The following is a 25,466-nucleotide window of genomic DNA, read 5'->3' on the forward strand; positions in this document are numbered from 1 at the left end:
CAGTGGAAACCCAGTAGGTCATGAAATTAGTTGATTGTAGTCAGTATTTAAAGCGAAAGGGAAGAAAAGAAAGAATAAAAAAAAAAACAGAAACAGTGCTTTGCATATGATAATATAAATATTGCTTAATGAAATTTTAATGTAAATGTATGCTGAGTTTCAGTGTTAGAGACACATGGTAAATTATCTCTTGAGAAGCTAGTGTTGTAGTGTCACAGATTCAGCTGCCACCTGTAATACCAACATTCCATATGGGCACCAACATTCCTGGCTGGTCCACTTCTGATCCTGCTGCCTACTAATGGCTTAGCAGCAGAAGAGGGCCAAAATACTTGGGTCCCTGCCATCCATAAGGGAGACCCAGGTTAAGCTTTGTCCTGTGAACAGCCTGGCTTATTAATTCATGGAGAAGCCGTGAGTTACAGCTGCTTTTTTCCACGAACAGTCCAGCCTGTTAATTCAGGCAGAAGCCAAAGTTCGTTTTACCACGTGTTACATAGTGATCAGGATCAAGGCTAGGGGAACAGTGGTTTACCTGGGAAAGTTTTTTAAAAGATTGATTTATTGACTAAGTCAGGGTTGCAAGGAGAGAGGGAAAGGGAGATCTTCCATTTTGTGATTCAATCTCCAAATGGCCACGTTGGCTAAAGCTGGGTCAAAGTGAAGCCAGCATCAAGAACATCTTGGTTGCTCCCTATGTGGATGACAGTTGTTCGGCACTTGCAGTCTTCCTCCACCTTCCCAGGCCACTAGCAGGGAGCCAGATTGGAAATGGAACAGCAAGGATGTGAGCCAATGCCTACGTCAGCTGCAGGAAAGATTTTTTGACGCCAGAACAAATATCTTGAAATTATTAAAGATTGTTTATAGTTATTTTTTTTTCTCCTGATCATTTTAGTTCAACTTTAGGACTCAGGGACTAAATACAAGGATAGTGATTTTCATCATCATTTGACTTTGCTGTATCTGTTTATAATAATGAGATTTGTCTGTCTTTAAGGATCTATCCTTACACATACAAGTCTAAGATTTTTCTAATACTTGCAGAATTTTTAACTAAAACAGGGGTGGCCAAGATTGGGGGGGGGGCAGTATTTACAAAAGCTTTCTTTTTCTTTGGCTTATACCATTCTTGAGATAAAAAGAGAACTGCTTTATATACTGTGAGTGATATAAACTAAATTACTGATTGCCTTGTTTTGACTCTTCTATATTTTGTTGAAGCAGCAAGTCAGGACTTGCACATCAGATCTTAAATAATACCAGTTTCAAACAGAATGGACCTGATAGGTTTACTTGAGTTTTGAACCTTAACTTTTTTTTATTATTTGAAAAATGATAGTGAAATAGCAGTAGGGTATTGAATGTGATGATTATGATTAATCTGCATAAAGGCTAAGTAATTGTGTGGTAAGAATTCACAGAATGAACTGAAGAGTCTCTTGTTCTTGCTGCAAGCAGCTTATCACATTATAGCAATGTTTAAAATTTTCCTTGTCCTTTAATTGTATTTGTTGCTGATTTTTAATGGTTTTTAATAATTTTTATTCTTATTTCATTTTAAGTAAACTTTTAAATGTTTAATCTTTTGCTGTTTCTTGGAATAGTAAGAGCAGTAGTAATTAATGGTTTTGTAGAAAATTGTTTTTAAAATTAACTTAATATTATTACTAGGTATCAATGGGTAAAATGGCTAATTTAAATAAACAGAAAAATTGGAAGTTTTTTCTTATTCTCTTCCTCATCCTAGATCTATTGTTGGTATGACTATGTATAATCAAGCTACACAGGAAATTGCAAAGCCATCAGAACTTCTAACAAGTGTAAGAGCATACATGACTGTACTCCAGTCAATAGAAAACTACGTGCAGATTGATATTACAAGAGTATTTAATAATGTACTTCTTCAGCAAACACAACATTTAGACAGTCATGGAGAGCCAACCATTACGAGTCTGTACACAAATTGGTAAGGAATACATTTTGAAATATGGGGTGATAGGAAATTTCTTTGTAATAAATCATTTAGAAAAATTAATCTTATAGCTAAGTGTTCATTTATATTGTGGGTCAATTTAAGATTACATGTGAGGTTGTATGCCATAATGAATTTTGAATTATATAATCTCTGCTGGTTATCAATTTACTTTTCTTCCTAGGTATTTGGAAACTTTGTTAAGACAAGTCAGCAATGGTCATATAGCTTATTTTCCTGCAATGAAAGCATTTGTGAATTTACCTACAGAAAATGAATTAACATTTAATGCAGAGGAATATTCTGACATATCAGGTGAATTAATACATGTAACTTGCTTTGGAGACTACAGTAAACTTGACTCATTTGCTAGTGTCTTGATTTTTTTGTTGTTGTTGTGATGGTTTTAATTCACTTTTATGCATAATTGCAAATTATTTCTTTGAAATCAATTTCGCATTTTGTGTTACCACTTTAGTTCAAAAGATTTTTCCCAGGATTTTTCATTTCTTTCTTTGTTTCAGTATATGGTGTCCCTTAACATGTTTCTTTCTAAAGTATAAAATGCATTACATTTCCTTTCAGAAATGAGATCATTGTCAGAATTACTAGGCCCGTATGGTATGAAGTTCCTGAGTGAAAGCCTTATGTGGCATATTTCATCACAAGTTGCTGAACTTAAGGTAAAATAGATTTTTCATGAATTCTTAAAGAACTTAGGCCTTGACCCTTTTTGCCCAAATTAACTATGTAAAGATTGACAAAATAAAAAAAAAAAAAAAAGAACTTAGGAAAGTTGAGCATGCATACAGTGTTATTTTATTTACTCTGACTTGCAAATACTGCTTTGCCAATGAAATGAAAGAATTAGTAGGAAAGCAGCTGATGTGGTGCAGTAGTTGGAGCTGCTTTGTGATGCCTGTATCCAATAATGGTGCTCCTTGGGATCCAGCCATGCCTCTGCTCCCTAGGCTATGTTCTGCCGGTGTGCATAGCAGGAGACACTGATTTGATGGCTCAAGAATGTGAGTTCGTGCTAGCCAAATGGGAGACCCAGAGGGAGTTCTTAGCTTGTGATTTTCAGTTAGGGCCAGCTTTGGCAGGTGTAGACATTTGGCAGATAAACTAGTGTGTAGATTTCTTTCTTTCTTTTTTTTTTTTTTCCTCTTATGTCTCTGTCTTTGTTGCCCTGCTTTTCAAATAAGTAAAAATAAATTCATCATGGACTCATGGATTATACAATGGCATCATTTTTCCCAAGAGACTTTTGTGTTTCCTTTTTGTCACCCATGTGTTGGTTACTCAGCGGTGCATTTTTTCATGGTGCTGTAATTTGTTGTTGATGTTGTTGTTGTTGTTGTTGTTGTGGCTGTTCTAACTCATACCAGTTGTTGACCTTGTTTCATGGCTTCCCACTTATGGAAATGTATAGTGATGGAGTACTGGGGTCTATCATATACAGATGTGGGAGTATATGAATATGCATCCCTGCTTCCAGATGAAAGATGGATTACCAGTTAAATTGTTGCACATGTGTAGACAATGGGATGCTGGACAGTCTGACATTGTCTGTACCAACAATGTCAGGGCACACTTAAATAAGAGACTGATAGAATTATGATTCCTTATGAATGACTACCCTATTGTAATAAAGTGGGAAAAATGATGGGGAGTGGAAATTTGCGGGGGAATCCCAGCCTATACGAAATTGTACCACATATTTCAAAATTCAAAATAAAAATTATTTAAAAATGAAAAAAATAAATAAACTTAAAACTGATCTCTTAAAACCAGCAAGTAAGCAAAGGATTTCTAAATTAATTTCTTTTTAAAAAGCTGGTAAAGCCTTTCCATGCCATTTTAGTTGAGTATTGTTTTATAGTGAACAGGTGATTTAAACAGGTAAATTGACTAGGTAATGCTTTGCAACTCCCATATTTCTTGGCTTTTTGTCAAGCCATAATCTTCTTGTATCATAGTGCTTTTCCTTGCATGACAAAATTCAAAATTCTACCCAGAGCTGTTCATTTGTATGTGTATATAATTTGTATGTGTTATTATTTTCTTAGTTATATTTTAAGTTTTAAATTATATCCTTTCATGGTCCAACATGGTGGCTTAGTGGCTAATGTCCTTGCCGTGAGTGCTTTGGGATCCCTATGGGTGCCGGTCCTAATCCTGCTGGACCCACTTTGCATCCAGCTCCCTGCTTGTGGCCTGGGAAAGCAGTTGAGGACAGCCCAAAGCCTTGGGAACTTGTACCGGTATAAGAGACCTGGAGGAAGTTCCTGGCTCCTGGCTTTGGATTGGATCAGCACTGTCAGTTGTGGTCACTTGGGGAGTGAATCATCGGACACATTTTCCTCTCTGTCTCTTCTCTCTGTATATCTGATTTTGCAATAGAAATAAATAAAATCTTTTTAAAAGTATTCTGATACACAGTGAAGATTAGGAACCATTTCTTTCTCTCTTTTCTTGTTTTCTTATTTTCTTCCTTCTTCCCAAACATGCATTTATTGATTTCGGTGAGTTACAGAAAGAAAAGAAAAGAGACAAAGGTCTCTTCCATACACTGATTCATTTTCTGGAAAGCAACAATGGCTAGGGCTGGGCCAGCATGAGGTCAGAAGTCTAGAGCTTCTTTCAGGACTCCTGCAAATACTTCAGGCCATCTTCTGCTGCATTCCCAGGCCATCAATAGGAATCTGGATTATAGGCATAACAGCTGGAACTTGAACCAGCACACATTGGGAATGCTGGCATTGCTAGCAGTGAGTGGCTTTAACTGCTAAACCACAATTCTGACCCCAGAACCCCATTTATTTATGGATTAAAAATATGAATTTTTTTAAGTCTGATGTATTTGAATTCAATTTCCAAATTCTACTAATATCATAGTAACTGCCCAACTTTGTTATCCAACTTTATTAAGCCTTAGTTTAGTGGTCGGATTGAAACACTACCCCTTACTGAAATGGAGTAGAGTAAAAGCAATTGTAAAGATGTTCATAAAAGAATATAAATTGGGGCTTGGCGCCATAGCCTAGTGGCTAAAGTCCCTGCCTTGCATGTGCTAGGATCCCATGTGGGTACTGGTTCATGTCCTGGCTGCCCCACTTCCCATCCAGCTCCCTGGTTGTGGCCTGAGAAAGCAATCAAGAATGGCCCAAAGCCTTGGGACCCTCCACCTGTGTGGGAAACTCTGAGGAAGCTCCTGGCTCCTGACTCCTGACTTCAGATCAGCACAGTTCCAGCTGTGCAGCCATTTTGGGAAGTAAATCAACGAATGAAAAATATTTCTCTCTCACCTTCTCTCTGTAAATCTACTTTTCCAATAATAATTAATATGTTTTTAAAAAGAATCTAAATTATTACTTTTTAAAATATTTATTTTGTTTTTATTTGAAAAGCAGAGTTACAGAGAGGATAGCTAGAGAAAGAGGGTTCACTCTCCAAATGGCCTCAGTGGTTGAAACTGAGTTGATTCAAATCCAGGAGCCTGTAGTTTTCTCTGGGTCTCCCATGCATGTGCAGTGGCCCAAGTTTTTGGGTCATTCTCTGCTGCTTTCACAGTCCATAAGCAGGAACTGAATTAGAACTGGAGCAGTTAGGACATGAACTGACATCCACATGGGATGTCAGCACCGCAAATGGAGACTTAGGCTACTATGCCGTGGCACTGGCCTCAAATATTTGCACTCTTACTCTTAGATATATACCATAACTTACTGATTTTAAGACATTTATCCTATATTAGTATTTCTTATATGTGTTTATTATATTGATTGATAGTTGATTTTTCTTTAGTGGCATATAACATAAGAAATTTTAAGTTTGATCATGTTTTTGAATCAGATATATGAGATGTTTGAAGTATATAAGTACTTTAAAGGTTGGGCACAGAATTTGAGTGTGTATTGCATTGAATTTTAAGTTAGGACAGTATTGGCCCAGAAAATGCAAACCATCCTAACTATAGAGAGTAGAAGTTGAATTTAGCAGGTAAATGTTACTAGAGCCGAACCTCTGATTAGGAGTCTGATAAGCTGAGGTAATATCAAGTATCTAGTGAGATTCTTACCTCATGTTTTAGGAAAAATGATTTGCAGGTTTTCCTGTACAGTTTTCACACCCTCCTTTAATTAGTTGTCCTTAACCTTTTGTTTGTAACAAAGCCACAACGGAACTGGACTATATAGTTGCTTCATTTTCCCACTGACATTGTTTGAATTAAACTGTCCATTGATGAATATTTGGTTATATGTATTTGGAAGGGGCTCCAGAGGTGATTTCTTTTCTTTTTCAATTTTTGTTTTGTTTTTTTCTGTTTTTCTGTTCTTTTTGTTTTGTTTTTAATCTTTTTTTGTTTTTGTTTCCAGAGGTGATTTTGATATGTAGTAGATTCTGACAACCAATATAGAGAATTTAAAGCAGAGAAGTTTTCCTTTAAAGGAACTTTTATTGAGATCAGAAATCATAAACTTGGCTTGAATTAGGTTAAGACCTAGGGACTATGATAATGAAGTTAGTGATTCAGGCAATTGAAGCATAATACAATAAAGAGCAGGTTGTCTTGAGTCACTTTCTCAGCTTGTTGTTGTCTAGCTTTATCTCTGTCAGAATGAGATTGTTACAATATTTTAACTAAATTATTTTTCCAGTGATTCTTTCAAGAAAAACATTTTCCAGTGATTTCTACTTTTTTTTAAAGAGCAAATGCTTAACTTCTTTTTCTTATTTTAAATTTCTTTTTCTCTGTGATTCCTTGAAGGAACAATACATGGTTTACACTCTGATTTTCTAACTTGTTTTGTTATTCGTTGCTGTAGTGCAATTCCTATAAAGTGTTAGTTCTGCTTTGATTTTATATATCCAATGATGGCTTCATTGTCAAAAGTCACACCAAAATATCTTCGGCTTGCTCTAACTTTGGAAAAGTAGTTTCATTTGGATTGGACTCTTGCCTCCTTTACCATATTAGTATCTACTTTTTATTGTTGTTACTATTTACCTTTCTTATGCCTTCCTTCTTGAACTTGAATAAAAAATGCTAACTCTGTGTAAATAATTTTAAGAATATTTTGTTGAAATAACAAATTATATAGCATGGAGCATCTGGATTTCGTGAATTGTGTTGTCTGCATGCCAGCTTTTAATTCCTAAATATACTCATATCTAAGGGATCCTAGATATACTCATACTAAGGGATCTGTGCCTGACCCACTCTTCTTTTTCTTCCAGAAACTTGTGGTGGAGAATGTTGATGTGCTAACACAGATGAGGACCAGCTTTGACAAACCAGACCAGATGGCTGCACTCTTCAAAAGATTATCATGTGGGTAACTCTTGATAATTGCTAAACGTTAAGAAAATGTCGATACTCATGTATTTAACTTTTATAACATGAATATAAGTAGTACTTTATAAAAAGTATTCTTTAGATTATGGAGAGAACCAGAAAATGTTTGCATTCAAAAGATGTTTTCAGTATATGGGTTACCTCTTCAGAACTTTTTTTATCAATTTAATGATTAGTAAATATTTGATTTAGTGAATTTGATACCTGTAGTATGGTCAGTACCTTCTGTTTGCAGAATTAAATTGAAATGGAATTTGTTAAAATTCTAAACAAAATTATAAATTTTGGAATAAAATCTATAGTACTTTGTCTAGATTTTATCATTGCTCTCAGAAAACTTAGGAAATACAGCAAGTAGCAATTGCTCCCTTCAGAAGTATATTTTCCGATTTTAATCACCTTTCACTCAGATTATTTCATGATTTTAGGTAAAGTGTTATTGGTGTTTGAGCTTGAAGTTCCTGCAGATCTAACCTCTTAAGTATAATATCCCAAATACGCTCATTTCTGTTCTTGTGGCTTTTATTTATGGCTTCATCATCTTTTTGTGTTCAGTTTTCTGTTTTTAACCCACTTTTCATATTCAGATATAATATTTCTAAATGCATTTCTTTGCTTTAACTCTTCTTATTTCACAAATTCTGAACAGCTCCCTCATTGCTTGAAGGAAAGAGTAAATTCCTTAACGTGACATTCATAAATGTTATTATTTGGCTGAACCTCTCTTTTGGCCATTTATTGCTTTCCTTCCGCTCACTGCCTGCGCTCTGTCAGCCCTGAGATGCATGCGGCCTCTGGCTTTAGTATCAGTCACTTGGGAGGTTAATGGAAATTTTACAGTACTAGGGGAAGTGCCATTGGTCAAAAAGGCTTGCCTATTGTGGTTTTTTGGTCAACTTTTGATTAAATTCTGGATAATATCCTTTGGGAAACAAATGATGACTTTTCACTTTCTAATAAATTTTGCTTTCCACTTTGTGATTCCTTGTTATGAAATTGTGACTGATTCCCTCCTCCTCCATTTCTCTTTTTACTCCTCTTTATGCCCAGATTGGATTTTTTAAATTAATTGCATTGCATTGTGTGACACAGTGTTATAGGCACTGGGATTCCCCCCACCCCTCCCCGAACCCTCTCCCCATGGTGGATTTCTCCACCTTATTGCATTACCACAGTTCAAATTCAGTTGAGGTTCTTTCATTGCAAGCATATGCCAGGAAGAGTCCAGCATCTTATTATCCTAGTGAGTTCAACGATTTCTTGGTGAGACCATCTCTGGTCTGAATATTTTCTTAAGAAGTGCTGTTTTTCACCCTTTTTTCTTTTTTAACTTCTTGTGAATACTGAAAATTTTCTAGTCTGGTTTTGAATCTCCATTTCATTGAAACATCGGCTGATCTCTCATGTATCACAGACTTTTTTGAGTGCTATAGATACAATTACTAAGAGTTGTTTCTGCTCATATAGAGTTCATGAAAGAGTGCTTTGTGTCCTTTTGTTAACACTACTACTTTAATTCCATTACATTTTAGCTTATGTTATGCATGGGTTGTGTGGTTTAATGCAAGATTCTTATGAACAAAATCTCTCCATTCCTCTTCCTTAGTTAGTGACCATAGTTCACAGTTTTCTATATACCACTTTGCAATTTGTTGCATATATGCAGATAAGTATATATTTTCCTATCACATAAGTGCTGATCATATTTTCTCTCCTTATATTTGTGTTCTTATTTAGTACAATGCCCTTTATTTGAGAAGTATTTAATAAATATTTTTCCTTTCTTGACTCAACAGTTTAAGAATTTAGCACTTACGAATTCCTGAACTGTTTCCACTCACCTCTTTCTTGCCCAGTCTTTTGCTTGCCTTCCCTTGCCTCTTTTTATACAGGTGACCACGTAAGAGAGTATTTCAAGATTCTGATGAACTACCTGACTCATTTTAAAAAAGTAGTATACTCCATTTGATACAAACTGTTATTACTTCATAGTTTTAAGTGGTTAAATATATACATTCAGTAACTTTACCTCTAGTTATTTGTTACAATTAAATTTCCATTAATTATGTCTTCTATCATGGAACTTTTATGATTTTAAGAGTTTTTCCCAAGATTAAAATGGAATTAAATTCATGCTTTTTCCCCTTGTTTTTCCCTGCTTGTGTTGAATTTAGCTGTTGACAGTGTCTTGAAGAGAATGACAATAATTGGTGTGATTTTATCGTTCCGATCACTGGCACAGGAAGCACTGAGAGATGTAAGAAACCATTATAAGTACTTACCTATTGTCAGAAAATCAGAAACTACAAGTCAATCTTTGAATTCACATGGGTATTGATATGATTAAAATTTGAGCTGTTGTTATTGGAGAAATAAACTGTATCGAAATTGAGTTACTTGTGCTCATGTTTTGGTTTTGGCATTGAAATTTGAAGGGTGTAACTTGCCTAGATGTTACATTATTCTTTCAGTTTTGCTATTGAAGAATTTTTTTTTATTTTGAATATACTTCACTGCACATTGCATATATCCATTTCATGTTTCTTGATACTTGAGAAAATAACAGAGATAGATTAAATAAAATAACTTTTATGAAAACTGAAATCAGTCAAATGGCAGGATTTCAAACATTTAGGAGTTTCTATTTAGAATTTTTTTTTATTAATTACATTGCATTATGTGATACAGTTTTATTAATTCTATGTTTTTATTTGTTGTCCTGTTTAGGTCTTGTCCTACCATATTCCATTTCTTGTAAGTTCAATTGAAGATTTTAAGGATCACATTCCAAGGGAAACTGATATGAAGGTACTGATATGACTTCTGCCATTTCATTCTAAAATGAAGTTCAGGTTACATTAAAAATAAAATGCAATAAATCCTGTGTCTCTTTAAAGTTCCTTTTTTAACAGTGATCTGTTAGTGTACTTGCCTTTGAAATTACATCCTTGACCTTTGAAACTATGTCACTGAGAGTTCAGCACCAAAATACTACTGTGCATTTACCTAATCACCTTTACCAGTGTAAAATTATTAAAAAATCTGGTCTAGGGAAATGAGAGTTCTATTTTAAAGTATAGATGTTGAGATATTTATTCATAGAAATGGAAACTGAGTGTAAGCTATAATAGTTTTTTTAGTTAATTTGTATGTGACCCAGTAATAATGTGAGTCAATTTTTCTTTTGAAAATTCATTAAGCCATGAAATCTAGTTACTGATCTAATCCCAACCTAACTTACTAGTAGGCTGAGCTTTCTACTTCTTGGGTTATTTTTTGTTTCACATGAATTGAAAAGCATAGACTTGAGGAAAATATAACTGCTTTGTAGAACTTCTCAAACTGGTAACAGTGACACTTTTGGAGACTTGTCCACCACTTTTTCCTTCCTTTTCCCACTTTGTCCAAATGTGAGCTGACCAAGTATGTGTGTGTATGCGCGCGCGCATTCTCAAATCTATTTTTTTATACAATAATTTTGCCCTAATCTATATTTTCTGTTTCTGTGTTTTGATATCCTAAGTATCTTTTAAATCCTAGCCAGTTATCATTTTCTAAATCTAAATCTTGAGGGGAATTGGCATTTTTAATCTTGACAAATTGAGTGGGCTCCCACTTGCAGTGCCAGTATCCCATCAGGCATCAGCTGGACTCCAGTTCCCTGCGAGTGCTCCTGGGCAAGCACTGGAGGGCACAGCCCTGGTGCTTTGGTACTTGCATTCATGTGGGAGACCTTGATGAAGCTTCTGGCTCCTGACTAAAGACTGGCTTGGCCCTGGCCAGTATAGCTGTCTGGGGAGTGCACCAGCAGTTGAATTATCTCTTTCTATCACTCTTTCCCTCTCTAACTCTGCCTTTCAAATAAATAAATAAAGATTTTTGGTGTTCTGTAGAAATAGCTCAAAGTAATTTCTTAGATGGAAAACACTGCAGAAAAAAATTATAATTAATCCCTGAAAGGGTAGTGCTGTTTACATTGTTACAGTACTCATTTAGCATTCTGAGCAACTCTTCCATTCTTTTCTCCTGGCATAAATGTATTTGGTTTCCACCACATTTTTGTTAAGATATTTTTTGTTGATTTCCAGAGGTAGCAATATAAATAAATGGTGATATTCCATCTGTTGGTTCATTGCCCAAAAACCCACACAGACCTGACCTGAGCAAGGCCACAGCTGTGAGCCAGCCAATCAGTCTGAGTCTCCCACATGGGTGGCAGGTTCTCAGCTATTTGAGCCATCACCTACACCCTCCACAGTGTGTATTTACAGAAGCTGGAATTAGCAGTGGAGGCAGGACTTCAGCTCAGGCATTTTGAAAATGGGTGCAGATACCCCAAGTGGTGTTAAACCACTGTGACCAATGCCTGTTCCAGCTAATAGGGTGCTTAGGTGTATACCCCTCTGTAGCCGTGGCTTTAAGTCCTGACTCTGTTTCTCTGCTTCCGGTGCAACTTTTAGCTAATGTACATCCTGAGAGGCAGCCACTCAAGTACCTAGTCTGTGCCATCCATGTGCCAGGCTGGCTATTTCCAGGAATCTGGGCAGTGAACTTGCACATGGAACATCTCTCTCTGTCTTCCTCCCCCCTTCCTCCCTTTGTTCCTTCTCTTCCGCTCTGTGCTTTTTTAATTTTTTAATTAAGATGAAATAAATACATTTTAAAAACCCATTCCAATAAATAAAAAATAAAAAGCAACCCTCTCCCCCAAAAAAGCCACATTCCTTCAGGGAAATTAACTTTGAATAGAGCTCATTGGGAGGAAAAGTTTTGTTTGTTTGTTTCCCTTATAATTTACCTGTCATAAATTTTACCAATGAAGTTTACTTACAATTCAGTGGTTTTTAGTGTGGTCAGGAATTATGAAATCAGCACTGTTAATGCAGTGTTTGAACTTTGTCATGATCTCAGAGGGAATCACTAGAATCCTGTACCCATTATTAGTCACTCAGGTTTTTCTCTAAGTCTTCAGTTCTAAATGATCACTAATCTGGCTGTAGATTTGCCTGGCTTGAAACTTTCCTATAAATGATACTATGTGTGGTCTTTTTTGACACTAGCTTCTTTAACATAGCATACAGTTGTTGAGGTTCATTCATACTGAAACATGTTAATACTTCATTTTTGAAAAATGGCTTTGAATATTCCATTGTATGGATATGCCAGTTTATTAATTCCTTCAGTGATGAATGTGTTATTTTTACTTCTTGACTCAGAAATAATACAGTGCTGCTGTGAACATTCAGTATATGATTTGTATCACATCATTTGTTTTCATTTCTCTTGGGCACACCAAAGGAGTGGAATTTCTGGGTCATATGAAAGTATATGCTTGTTAGTATTTTGAGAACTTGCCAAACTGTACCAAAGTGGCTATAGTGTTTTGCATTCCTACCAGCAGTATATAAAATTTTTTATGTTTCTGCATCTTATAGATATTTTGATGTTTCTCTATCCGTTAATCGGCCTTCACGACTATAGCCATTGTGGTGGGCATGAAGTAGTATCGATTTTAATTAAAAATTTTTGAAGCTAATGATACTAACCATCTTTTCATGTATTAATTGTCTATTCATATGTTGTATCTGGAAAAATGTGTATTTGTTTTTGTTATTGTTTTACTATTTTTAAAATTGGGTTATAATTACTTTTCTTCGTATTGTTCTTAATGTCTTAACCCAAAGTCATGAATATTTATAATTCTTGGGAGAATTTTATACTCTTGGCTCTTAGATTTAAGTTTGTGATCTATTTTGAATTAATTTTTGTATATGAAGTTAGTAGCATCACACACATGTCTTATCCAGAACTTAGTAATTCCATTTATCATAAGTGGATAGATATATACCACCGATATTAAGTAGGTGTTCTTTTTTTTATTAATTAATTTGTTTGAAAGAATTACAGAGAGAGGGAGAGATACACATCTTCCATCTACTAGTTCGCTCCCCAGATGAACACAAAAGCCGGGATTGGGCCAGGGGCTGAACCAGGAGCCAGGAGTTTCTTTGTGGTCTCTCACATGGTTGACAAGGGACCCAAGCAATTTAGGACATCTTCCACTGCTTTTGCCAGGCCAGTGGCAGGGAGCTGGATCAGAGGTGGAGAGGCTGGGGACAAAACTGGCACCAGTATGGATTGCTGGCATCACTGGCACTGGCTTTGCTTATTGTGCCACTATGTAGTCCCTATAGCTAGTTTTTAAACTACAGGGTTGAACAGTCAGAATATATTGAAAATGTTTTAAATGCTCATGTGATACAAAAAATTATTACTTTAAAAAAACTTTTTTAAAGATCTATTTATTTATTGGAAAGTCAGATATACAGAGAGGAGGAGAGACAGAGAGGAAGATCTTCCGTCTGATGATTCACTCCCCAAGTGAGCACAACGGCCAGTGCTATGCCAATCCGAAGCCAGGAGCCTCTTCCGGGTGGGTCTCCGACGCGAGTGCAGGGTCCCAAGGCTTTGGGCAGTCCTCGACTGCTTTCCCAGGCCACAGGCAGGGAGCTAAATGGGAAGCAGGGCTGCCAGGATTAGAACTGGCACCCCATAGGATTCCAGTGTGTGCAAGGCGAGGACTCTAGCCACTAGGCTGCCACGTTGGGCCCTGAAAAATTATTTTAATCATAAAATTCTTTATTAGATACCAAATTCAACGTTTTTTAAAAACCTGCTATAATAATTAGTTTCTCACATTTCTACATATTATATAACTTAGGTATTGAATCACTACAGTTTTCATTAAACAACTGTGTACATAAAAATAGGTATAGTAATTTTTTTCTTCTATGCTTTTTCATATCCATATTTCTAAGACAAACAGTAGTTTTACAGTAATTATGTTGGAATTTACCATTGGAACATGCCCAAGTTGCCATTGGCCTAGTACTAGGAAGTTATAACTAGCAGTAAGTTAGAATACTGAATCAGTTGTTAATTAAAGCTAATTTGGGGCCTGGCACAGTAGCCTAGCAGCTAATCTTTGCCTTGAACAAGAAGGGATCCCATATGGGTGTTGGTTTTAGTCCCAGCAGCTCCATCCAGCTCCCTGCTTGTGGCCTGGGAAAGCAGTTGAGGATGGCCCAAAGCCTTGGGATCCTGCACCACCCACGTCGGAGACCTGGAAGTTCTTGACTCCTGGCTTCAGATTGGCGCAGCATTGGCCATTGGAGCCACTTGGGGAGTGAACCATCGGATGAAAGATCTTCTTCTCTATCTTTCCTCCTCTCTGTATATCTGACTTTGCAATAAAAACAAATAAAATCTTTAAAAAAAATAGCTAATTTGCTCTGTGGTTGATGTTTCAGCCAAGTTTCTGGAATTCTCTAGTATTCTTCTTGTTGGTTAATTGTGATATGAGTACTAAATCTTAATCTACCAAATTGTACATTCTCAGGAATTTGTTAGGCTAATTCTGTAATTGTTAAATTTTGTCAGGTTGCAATGAATGTGTATGAGTTATCTTCAGCTGCTGGATTACCCTGTGAAATTGATCCTGCCCTGGTAGTAGCTCTTTCCTCACAAAAATCAGGTAAGATTTGTTAGTAAATATGTAGTACTTTTTGTTAAAAATATTGCTACTACTTAGATACAGGTGTGCTATTTGTCCATTCATTCAGATACCTGACACCTGCCTTGTGTTCAGGAATCACTGTTCGGGTGACATCTGTGTCATCTGAGGCCCCTGAGTCTGTGTATTCATGTATGCTGGGGCCCTGAAAAGGATCCAGATCTGAGCCTTGAATCACTCCCACTTTCAGAGTTTAAGGAAAAGTGAAAGCTCAGCTGAGAGAAACTGAGAAGAATGGACCTGTGCAATAGAAGGCAGTGTGAGAAGTGGCAAGACGGTGATGAGTTCGTGAGCGACTAGATCAGTGTCAGTGGAGATTTAGGGGGCAGAGTGCTGATGCTGAAAAAAGAATGGAAGAAACAGAATTAGGATAATAAGTATAAAACAGTTCTCAAAGAGTTTGTTGAATAGTGAAACAAAGAAATAAAAAATCAGAAGAGGTTTTTTAAGATGGGGAAGATAACAGCATTTGTATTGTAATTGAAATGGCCAAAGCCATGATAGCAGAAAAAATGATACCTTGAAATTCTATTTCTGTCTTAAAGGGACTGAGTGTACACGTCCTAGTCTGTCTGTACATTGTTGTACAATACTAATCGTTTAGAAATTTTAAGGATAGCCCTTTAAAATGTAGCACCCTGAATGCTCTATTTGTTGATTCAACTGTGATATAAGCAGCATTTTATCTATTTATACTAAAGGGTTTTATCCTAAAATCTTTAGGACAATGCTAGATATTTTTCATTCACATAGTATTGATGACTTTCAGGAAAAAAATTATTCTGGTGATTTTACACAATAATCTATGAGGTAAATTTTCTGAGCTATAATAAATGGGTTTTTCTTGCGAAATGATTTATTAGCAAGTTTGTTTTAAAATTTTGCAATTCAGATCATCCTAATTATTTTCCACCCTGAAATCTTAACAATGAAGAAAAAATACAAGCTTGTATTGTTTATTATGTGTCCTTGAAAAATACTTTAGTTGAGAAACCCCATAACATGAGAAGTCTTCAAAAAACTGATGGAAAATGACTATTTTGAAAAAAAGTAGCATATGGATTTCAACATTTTTTATTTATTCATTTATTTTTATTGGAAAGTTGATCCAAAGCCAGAACCAGGAGCTTCTTCTGGGTCTCCAAGTGGGTGTAGGGTCCCAAGGCTTTGGACCATCCTCAACTGCTTTCCCAGGCTACAAGCAGGGAGCTGGATGGGAAGATGGGTGGCTAGGATTAGAACCGGCACCCGTATGGGATCCTGGCTCATGCAAGGCGAGGACTTTAGCCAATAGGCCACCACGTCGGGTCTGGATTTCAAGATTTTTTCCATGTTATTTCTACTTAGTTTATTTTTCCTGTAAAAAAAAATTGCCATCAGTTCTATAGAGCTCTAATAAAATCCTTCATGTTATTATTTTAAAATAATAGTAAGTTTTAAGTAATTTAAAAATTTTTTTGCCTGAACATTTTTTGTCTTTACCGAATCTCTAAGAATTACTATAATTCTTAATTTTTCTGCTCTAGAAAACATCAGTCCAGAAGAAGAATATAAAATCGCCTGCCTGCTCATGGTCTTTGTGGCCGTTTCATTGCCAACACTGGCTAGTAATGTGATGTCTCAGTATAGCCCTGCTATAGAAGGTAATGTGGTTTAAAATTGCTTTGGGCCAGGCAATCCATTCACTTTGGAATAGTGGATACTTTTCAAGTAATTGATGCTATTTTGTCATTTAAAGTACCTTAACTCCTGCCACTTACTAGTTATGTGACCTGGGTTAGTCTGTTTCTCTTTCTAGGCCTCAGTTTCCTAATCTATGATGTATGTAAGAGCTGTCAGTGTGTGACACATGTGCATGAATCTGTGTGTTAGAGTGGATGATAAAATGTAAAGTGAATTTGCATGATTAACATAGATACAATCATTTGTTGCCCTCATTCTGTACTGTTTTTGAAAACCTCAGTCTTGTATGAAGAGTCAATCAGTACCCCAACTCTGCTTTCTGTCATGCCTCTGTCTATGTAATTATTGTTACTAATTATTTGCTTGCTACAGAATGTTTGATATTTGGGATCACACAGAATCCACACAATCTTATTTTCACTTTCTCAGGACACTGCAACAATATACATTGCTTGGCCAAAGCCATAAACCAGATCGCAGCAGCTCTGTTTACAATTCACAAAGGAAGCATTGAAGACCGTCTTAAAGAATTTTTGGCTGTACGTATAATCAAGTAACAAGACTCATGACATTTTATATATAAAATTAAAAACCACAACCATGAGATGCAATCGCGTAAATTCTCTTTATTTTACATTTTACTTAATATCCTCCAATGACATTTCCTTTTTTAGATTCTTTCCTCCAATAAATTAATTTTAGTCATCTTTTGATTTTTTTTTTTTTCCTTTTGGTGAGAGGGACAAATGAAAACCTGAGAATGAAGCAACAGAGTATAATACTTTGTTCCTAGGACTCAAGAAAACCTCTCCCCCAGTCTTGGAGCTCACCATTGTGAGCATGTCTTTTTGTTTGTTTTGTGTTTTTTTTTTTTTCTTGCCTGTACAGGTATTTAAACTCCCTTACAAGTTTTCTTAGTGTTTAAAAATTGAAAAATTTAACCAAAAACACATATATGACTGATTTCGGTTTACTTGGTAAAATATGCTTCTGTGTTTCTGTTACTGTTGTTTTCTTTGTTTCTTTTTTTAAGATTTTTTTATTTTTGAAAGATTTAACGAAAGAGAGGGAGACAGAAATCCTCCATCTGTTGGTTCAGTCCCCCAGATGGCTATACTAGCCTGCTCTGGGCCAAGCCAAAGCTAGGAGTCAGAAGCCTTGTCTGGGTCTCCTGTGATGGTGGCCTGCATTGAGTCATCCTCCACTGCTTTCCCCGGGCCATTATCAGGGAGCTGGATGAGAAGTTGGGACATGAGTCGGTGCCAATGTGGATACTGGTGTGCCATGCACCTTTACCTGAGATGCCACAAAACCTGCACCCCTCTTTGTATCCTTTATAAATATACCTGCTCCAATTTAAGGAAAGATGTGCTGTAGTAAACTGAATGCTGTAAAATTTGCTAATTCTTTTAATTCTACATCTTGTTGCCTTTTTAAAAAATTGATTTTTTTTTTTTTTAATTTTAAAAGTAAACTAGGGCCTGGTATGATAGCCTCATGTTAAAAACCCTCACCTTGCATGCTCTGTTATCCCATATGGTGCTGGTTCATGTCCCGGCCGCCCCACTTGCTGGCCTGGGAAAGGAGTCGAGAGCAGCCCAAGGCCTCGGGGTCTTGCACCTGCGCGGGAAACCTGGTTAAAGCTCCTGGCTGGGAATTGGCTCAGCTCTAGCCGTTGTGGCCACTTCGGGAATGAACCAGTGGATAGATCTTTGTCTCTTCTCTCTATAAATCTACCTTTCCAATACAAATAAATTTTTTTTAAAAAAAGTGAATTTAGTGTCAGAGGAGAAAATAACTTCCTAGGGAGGCAGTATTAACACTATTTTTTTTCCTTTTCCTTTATTTCCTTCATTTGAGATTTATTGTCCTAATCTCATTAGTTCCTGCAGTTTCAAACCCAATGTGAAATTCACATCCTTTTTGAGACCTAGGAAATAGAAATGTCCTCCGTTATTTGCACAGGATTTTCTCCAAGACTCTAGTAGATACCTGCAGCAGAGATAACAATAAGCACAGTTTATACCACTTTTCCCATTCATACACAGCTGTTGAAGTTTAACTTACAAATTAAGAATCATTGGAGATGTTAATTTTTACAATAGTAACTAATAATAGAACAATTAAAATACTATACTTTTTCTTACTCAAGATACCTTATTGTGCCGTTCTAACTTTTTGAAATAATATAGTTGGAAGTAGCTATCTTTAACTCATCAAGATATTGTTTCAGAGACTGTAATCCTTTGGTGAAAGTAGAGGTGACTTTCTTGTGAGTTCCATCCAATCCAAGAATCGTAATCCTTTTCATTTTGTCTTTTAATATGTACAGTGCAGTTAGTTCCACATTGCTGTTTCTGCATCCTTTCCTCCTTCTTCTTCTGTAGGTAATTGGACATTTTCCTCCAGTTCCTAATTTTGATAACACTTCTAGTGACCATCATGTTTTTATCTTCATCAGGCATGTTGACAAGTCCTTCTCTACCAAATTGTTTTTGTTAGTGATTTTCCTAACTTCTCCATCGGTTTCTCAGAAGCTTGTCAGTTCTTATAAACTTTTTCGGTACAAACTATACTTTCTGGTTTTCATGTATTCCTTGCAGCTTAGGTACATGTGATTGCCTGAGCATTAGCAAACAGTTTTCAGGATTGTGTGTGTCCAGATTAGAGTCTACATCAACCGGTGGTAGGATTCAGCCAAAAGGCAGGCGAGCTTATGATGGACATGTAACTATGACATTTGTGTTTCACAGCAAGCTGAGTGAGTACAACCATGTTTTTTCTGTTATCAGCTGGATTTAAAGTTGGAATGCTCTCTTTTCCAGTTGCCTTTTTCAGTTCTGATTTAAAACACCAAGGGAACCATTCCATGAGCAAAATAGCTGTTGTCAACATTTTAGGATTACACTATCAGAACACAGGCACTTTATTTTTTTCTGAGAGCCTGTGGATTGTTTCCACATTGTCTGTCACTGTTTCTTATAGGATTAGCACATAATGCCAGAGTTTATTTGTCTATCCATATTTTATATCCATTGTGCTACCTTTGCATTTTAATAATTGTAATTTGTAAGGGTCCTCCAGAAGTTTCTTTGCAATTGAACAGGTTCCTTGATGATATTCTTTATCTGTAATCAACTTCTTCAGCTCTCCGAAATGTAGCAGCAACTCTATCCAGTAATTTTTTCAGCTCAAGCATATTGTTAAATATGTGTAACTACCATTACATGCAGTAGATGGCTTGGTATTACTTGTTTTAAGAGAATCCTTGCCAAAGTCTTTGTATAGGCTCAGTACTTTCTGGTTCAACATTTTGCTGTCAGTTGGAACATATTTTCTGCCCATATCTTCTACTCCCAAATTTAATATCTTTACATCTTAACCAAACATTTTATGTGCAATGTGGCCTTATCATTTTTAGTTTGAGTTTTGAAAGTGAAATAAACACAAATTTCTTTTTCCTTCTTGACAACTTTTTAGATAGAAGAAGATTTGTTCTTTCTATAGACCTCAGCAACCTTAACATAAAATTTCTGTTCATTCCTTTTCTCTTAAGAGATTCTCTTTTCTCTTAACAGCTTCTCTTTGGCATGTCCAGATTGCAAACATTTCACACTTGTTCTTTGGACCCACTGTAAGATAAAATCAAGGTTACTTGAATACAAGTACTGCAAAACAGTACTTGTTCTGTTAACTAAAAGTAACTGATGAACAGAAGGGTAGCATATGTAGGCTGGTTGTGTGGGTAGTAAAAATGGTATAGATGCACAACTAAGAAATAATTAGTGTCTTGGGATGGAGCAGGATGGTATAATATTTCATCACACTACTTGGAACAGTATACAATTTAGAACTTAATTATTTCTGAAATTTTCCATTTAATATTTTTGGAATGTTCTTGAATCTGGCATGCTAACTAATTACGCGACCCTGGAGTGGTTGACGTCCCCCAACTTACAGGGACAAGTGGCATTCAGCAACCGAGATTGAGTAATAACAGGTCTCTGATGCCCTTGGATGTCCAGAGCTGTATGCATTGCACTGACTGGCTCAGTGTGTGCCTAGCCTTTGCCAGCAGGCTTGAGTAACCCCTTGAGCTCATTTGTGATGGGGATGGATATTGCGGTTATTCCCCATGAACGAGGAATTCCCAGTAAGTGCGGGTCATAAGCTTGCAACTTCACCCTTTGCTACTACCGATTGGATGGTTTAGTGAGGCCCTCGGATCGGCCCCGCCGGGGTCGGCCCACGGCCCTGGCGGAGCGCTGAGAAGACGGTCGAACTTGACTATCTAGAGGAAGTAAAAGCAAAAAGTCAGGTAAAGAAAGACAACAGATATTGGAAAGAGGAATAGTGTGAGTAGTTTTAAGACAGACTTGTCAGGCCTGGCATGGTAGCCTAAAGTCCTCACCTTGCATGCACAAGCATCCCGTATGGGCACCAGTTCTAATTCCAGCAGCCCCACTTCCCATCCAGCTCCATGCTTGTGGCCTGGGAAAGCACTCAAGGATAGCCCAAGGTTTTCGGCCCCTGCACCCACACAGGAGACCTGGAGGAGGCTCCAGGCACCTTGCTTTTGATTGCTGCAGCTGCAGCTGTTGTGGCCACTTGGGGAGTGAATCAGTGAGCAGAAGATCTTCCTCTCTCTCTGTCCCTCCTCCTCTCTGTATATCTGACTTTTCTTTTTTTTGTTTTAAAGATTTATTTTATTTTTTTATTGGAAAGGAGGATTTACAGAGAGGAGAGACAGAGAGGAAGATCTTCCGTCCAATGATTCACTCCCCAAGTGAGCGCAATGGCCAGTGCTCTGTCCATCCGAAGCCAGGAGCCTCTTCTGGGTCTCCCACGTGCGTGCAGAGTCCCAAAGCTTTGGGCTGTCCTCAACTGCTTTCCCAGGCCACAGGCAGGGAGCTGGAAGGGAAGCAGGGCTGCCGGGATTAGAACCAGCGCCCATTTGGGATCCCGGGCGTGCAAGGAGAGGACCTTAATCACTGTGCCATCGCGTCGGGCCCTGAATATCTGACTTTTCAATTAAAAAGATTTTTTTTTTACAATCTTTAAAAGAAAAGATTTGTTCTAAAAAAAGGTTTTAAGAATGAAATTTCTTTTATTACATTTTTTTCTTTGGGATCTCTGTTTTAATAACTTTATAAACCATTGCTTGAATGTGTATCAAAAGTTATTTAATTATTCATTGTTTTATATGCAGCTGAATGATTGAAATGTGTTAAAAGTTGAATCATCCTGAAAAACAAAGTAACAACTGATAAACATTTCATTAGAAGTCATTTTAATATGTATGTTTACTTTTAAGCTTGCATCCTCGAGTCTACTGAAAATTGGCCAGGAGACAGATAAAACTACTACAAGAAATAGAGAATCTGTGTATTTACTGCTGGATATGGTAAGCCTCATTTTCATTTTTACCAAAAAGAAAATGCTAGAGCCATTTCTGACTCACTTTTTTTGGCTAAGCTGAATTACTTTCTAATCTCTTGTGTATACTCTACCTAACCCATACACTTTCTAAAAATTGCTGCGAAGGCTGCCTTCCCCTATTGTTTGTTAATATTAGCAAGCAAAATCAAAGATGAGCAATATCTGTATGGTGTTCTTTTATCAACGGTTTATCAGCCTGTTGGGAAGCATTCAGGCCTTATAGTCCTATTTTACAATGTTTAACCCTGTAAGTTTTCTGATAGTCTGTTGATCAAATGTAATGTCCAATGCCTGCTTGTTTCCAGCACAAGGCTCCTTGCTCACCTTGTCACCTCCCTTGCTCCAGAGATTAGTGTCCATCATTATGGCCCAGCATGTTCCATAGCTCAAATTCTTTACATGATAGCCTCTTCTGATTACTTTGCCTATATTAATCTTTCTTTTTGAGTTCATTTAGAATTTACAAGTTGTCATTTAATTATGGTTGGTTGTATGTCTGGTTTTGCCTTTTAGTTTAACCTAAGGGTTCCAATTAAAGCTTTTGTTATGGACCACATTTTCAGTATCCTTGAGTTCTTCTGTGTCTACTGTGTTTTTTTAGAACAATGAAAGTGCTCACCACATCCGTACCAAATAACTAAATCAAGAAGTGGTGGTTCTTGTTTTGGTAGAATCCACTGTGGCACATTTGCATTTTAGATTTTAAAATAAAATGAAGAGTTTATGTCAGTTTCCTAAAACAAAAACAATTTAGAAATTTTGATTTAATCGTTGTTAATAAATGTTCCTATGATAAATTTTCATGTATTTTTGAAATTTTTCAGATTGTACAGGAATCCCCATTCCTGACAATGGATCTTTTGGAATCTTGTTTTCCGTATGTTTTGCTGAGAAATGCATACCATGCTGTCTACAAACAAAGTGTTACATCTTCTGCATAAACTATCAGCTTACTCAAGACAAGCACGCGTTTATCTGTTGCCTCGAGTTTATCTGTAAACTGTGGAACTATTTTACCTTAAAGCCTGAAAAACAGTTTGTGGATTATAAGTTTCTTTTATGGTTGTATTTTCTGATTATTGACTTCTTAATCTGGTTGTAATACAGTATACTTGGTTAATTTAGGTTGCACATTCTCTGAATTCACTGAAATCATTCCTATAATTTTAGAATATCATTTGTTTGAAATCTCTACATTATCTACATGTTTTTGATACCTGATGATGAAAAAAAATCCTTTGCTTGTTTATTTCCAAAAAAAAGAATTGTATTTAGTGATTATTTTAGATGGTGATATTAGAGCATTCATCTGTGTGTAAATTATTTCATATAGGGAAGAGTTCTGATCTGTACTATGGTTCTTATTGAAAACAAAATTGGATGTGCATTTCTGTGATGTTATGAATACATTTCTATTTTATTTTGAAATGTTTGCCAAACTAAATACTGTAACACTGTATAACATTAAAAATGTTGAAAGGCTGCTTAGCATTAGAAGCAGATCATGTCCCAAAATTCTATAACAGCAGCATATGTTGTTTGTATAAAGCCTGGTGATAATTTTTAGACTAACTTCCATGGGGCCCTGTCTGCATTAGCACTACCATTATTTCCTGATGTATAATAAACAATCTTAGACATTTATCAACTGTTGATACAGATGTTAGTCTCTAACCACTTTTTATATGTTTTAAATTTTTGAAATTCAATTGTATCTGCCATAACATAAAATAAACACTAGAATGTATCACATTTTGAATTATTTCTTTAATGAAAATCTATTCAGTAATTTAAAATGTTTAGTTTAAAATGAACTGATTTGAGAATGTTTACGTACAGCATTTGACAACAAATCAACTGTTACATTATTTGTTTAAATGTTTTGAAAAATATACCAAGGAAAAACTAAAATTAGGAAATAAAATTGTGAGTTTTTTTTTTTTTAAAAAAAAAGGACTAAAAGAAAACTTGTGTACCATCAGCTTGGTAACTGTCTGTAACAGAACGAGAGAGTTATTGAAAGAATGAGAAAGAATTAAATGATTTTGAAAAGAGTGTTGTTGAGAACTGATACATTTAGTCAGTACTGAATGGAACATACATAGAGGACTGGCATACAGAGCAGAGCAGTTCATTTGGTTTGAAAACCAAACAGATGTTCTGCTCACTGATTTGCATTATGAAGTCTTTCTCAACAGCTTTGTGTCTGGATATTATAAAGAACTATTGTTCACAACCTCTATGTGTGTACTAATAACTTGTGCTAAGATCAAAGAGAGTTACCATGAATTCAGTTACAGCATTTTCTTGTTGTTCAGCTGTAGAGGATGAAATGAAATTGAGCTGCCGCAAGATTATCATACAACTGTTTTGGTATGATTTATCCAGTCTGTATTTAATGCAGGGAGTCGTTGTCACTGTTTGTGGAAAAACTTCAGTGGATCCACTGAGGATTGTTTTTTAGGGAAAATTTTAAGTGGAATTGTTTTTTTGTGTGTTGAAATAGCCCAACACACGATGAATAGTTAAAGCTAAAATTTAATGTGGTGAGTTTCAAAGAATAAGGATCCTAGAATGTTTATAACTTCATTGGCAGTGATAGCCTGAGAAATAAAGTTAAGTATTTGAGTATGTATGCTTTGGAGTAATATGTGGAAGGATGTAATTAAGCCATATTTTGCTATAATAAGGCCAATAAAAGATCATCCTTTCATAGTCACTGAAAGTTTTGTTCATCCACAGTTTTTTCACATGCATCTGAACGTATTGTCTGCACTCAATCTACAAGATAATGTTCTTGTTTTCTCTGCAGTATTATCATTCTGCACACTAACCTGTGATTCACTTATTTCATTCAATAATGGAAGAAAGATTCTAATATTCTACGTATTCTGTAATTAGTTTGACAGTTTCATCTGAGTGTACATCCAGGGAATTGCTTATTTTATTTAATTATAAATATCTAGCATCTGTCTTAGTGAAATTAACCCATTGTTCTAGGAGATCTCTCAGAATTGCTCCCTGCTATTAATCCATTCAGTTCAGCAGTTCTTTTTAGATGCTAGGATATAATGGTTAGCAAAATATAGCAGGTCCTGTTTCACGACTGATTTTATATTTTAATTGCAGTTGACAGTAAAAGAACAAACTTCTGATATTAATAAAGAAGCAATGAAGGAGTTGATAAGGGTGCTACTTTATATAGAGTCATCAGGAAAGACCCTTGTAAGAAAAACCATTTAAGCTCAAGATAAAGGATAAAAAGGAACCAGATGTGAGCAGAGGACTAAACAGTGAAGGTAAGAGCCAATGAGGCAAACACCAACTAGGACCTGTGAGAAGTCAGATACATCTGTGATAAGGAACACTTGGTCCTTCTACCATCCTCGCATTTGGCTACATAGCTCCTCATTCCTGGTCTGCTGGCCTTCTCTCTT

The 25,466-nt window shown here is 36.2% G+C and overlaps 1 protein-coding gene across 1 annotated transcript in view; it reads left to right on the plus strand.

Moving 5' to 3' along the window:
- Nucleotides 1–23,777, plus strand: part of LOC121168125 (nck-associated protein 1-like) — a gene marked incomplete at its 5' end in the record, with an annotated part of 62,490 nt that extends 38,713 nt beyond the window's left edge. The window contains 11 exons of the mRNA XM_040997915.1: nucleotides 1,751–1,969; nucleotides 2,160–2,290; nucleotides 2,561–2,658; nucleotides 7,217–7,310; nucleotides 9,509–9,591; nucleotides 10,062–10,142; nucleotides 14,775–14,868; nucleotides 16,434–16,550; nucleotides 17,020–17,129; nucleotides 21,905–21,994; nucleotides 22,854–23,777. Of these exons, the coding sequence (XP_040853849.1) occupies nucleotides 1,751–1,969; nucleotides 2,160–2,290; nucleotides 2,561–2,658; nucleotides 7,217–7,310; nucleotides 9,509–9,591; nucleotides 10,062–10,142; nucleotides 14,775–14,868; nucleotides 16,434–16,550; nucleotides 17,020–17,129; nucleotides 21,905–21,994; nucleotides 22,854–22,970 (1,234 nt within the window). The remainder of the gene's footprint in view (nucleotides 1–1,750; nucleotides 1,970–2,159; nucleotides 2,291–2,560; nucleotides 2,659–7,216; nucleotides 7,311–9,508; nucleotides 9,592–10,061; nucleotides 10,143–14,774; nucleotides 14,869–16,433; nucleotides 16,551–17,019; nucleotides 17,130–21,904; nucleotides 21,995–22,853) is intronic.
- Nucleotides 23,778–25,466: the final 1,689 nt, after the last annotated feature.

The sequence above is a fragment of the Ochotona curzoniae genome, unplaced genomic scaffold (genome assembly GCF_017591425.1).
Source record: "Ochotona curzoniae isolate NIBS_2020 unplaced genomic scaffold, NIBS_Ocur_1.0 patch59, whole genome shotgun sequence".
Taxonomy (NCBI): Eukaryota; Metazoa; Chordata; class Mammalia; order Lagomorpha; family Ochotonidae; genus Ochotona; species Ochotona curzoniae.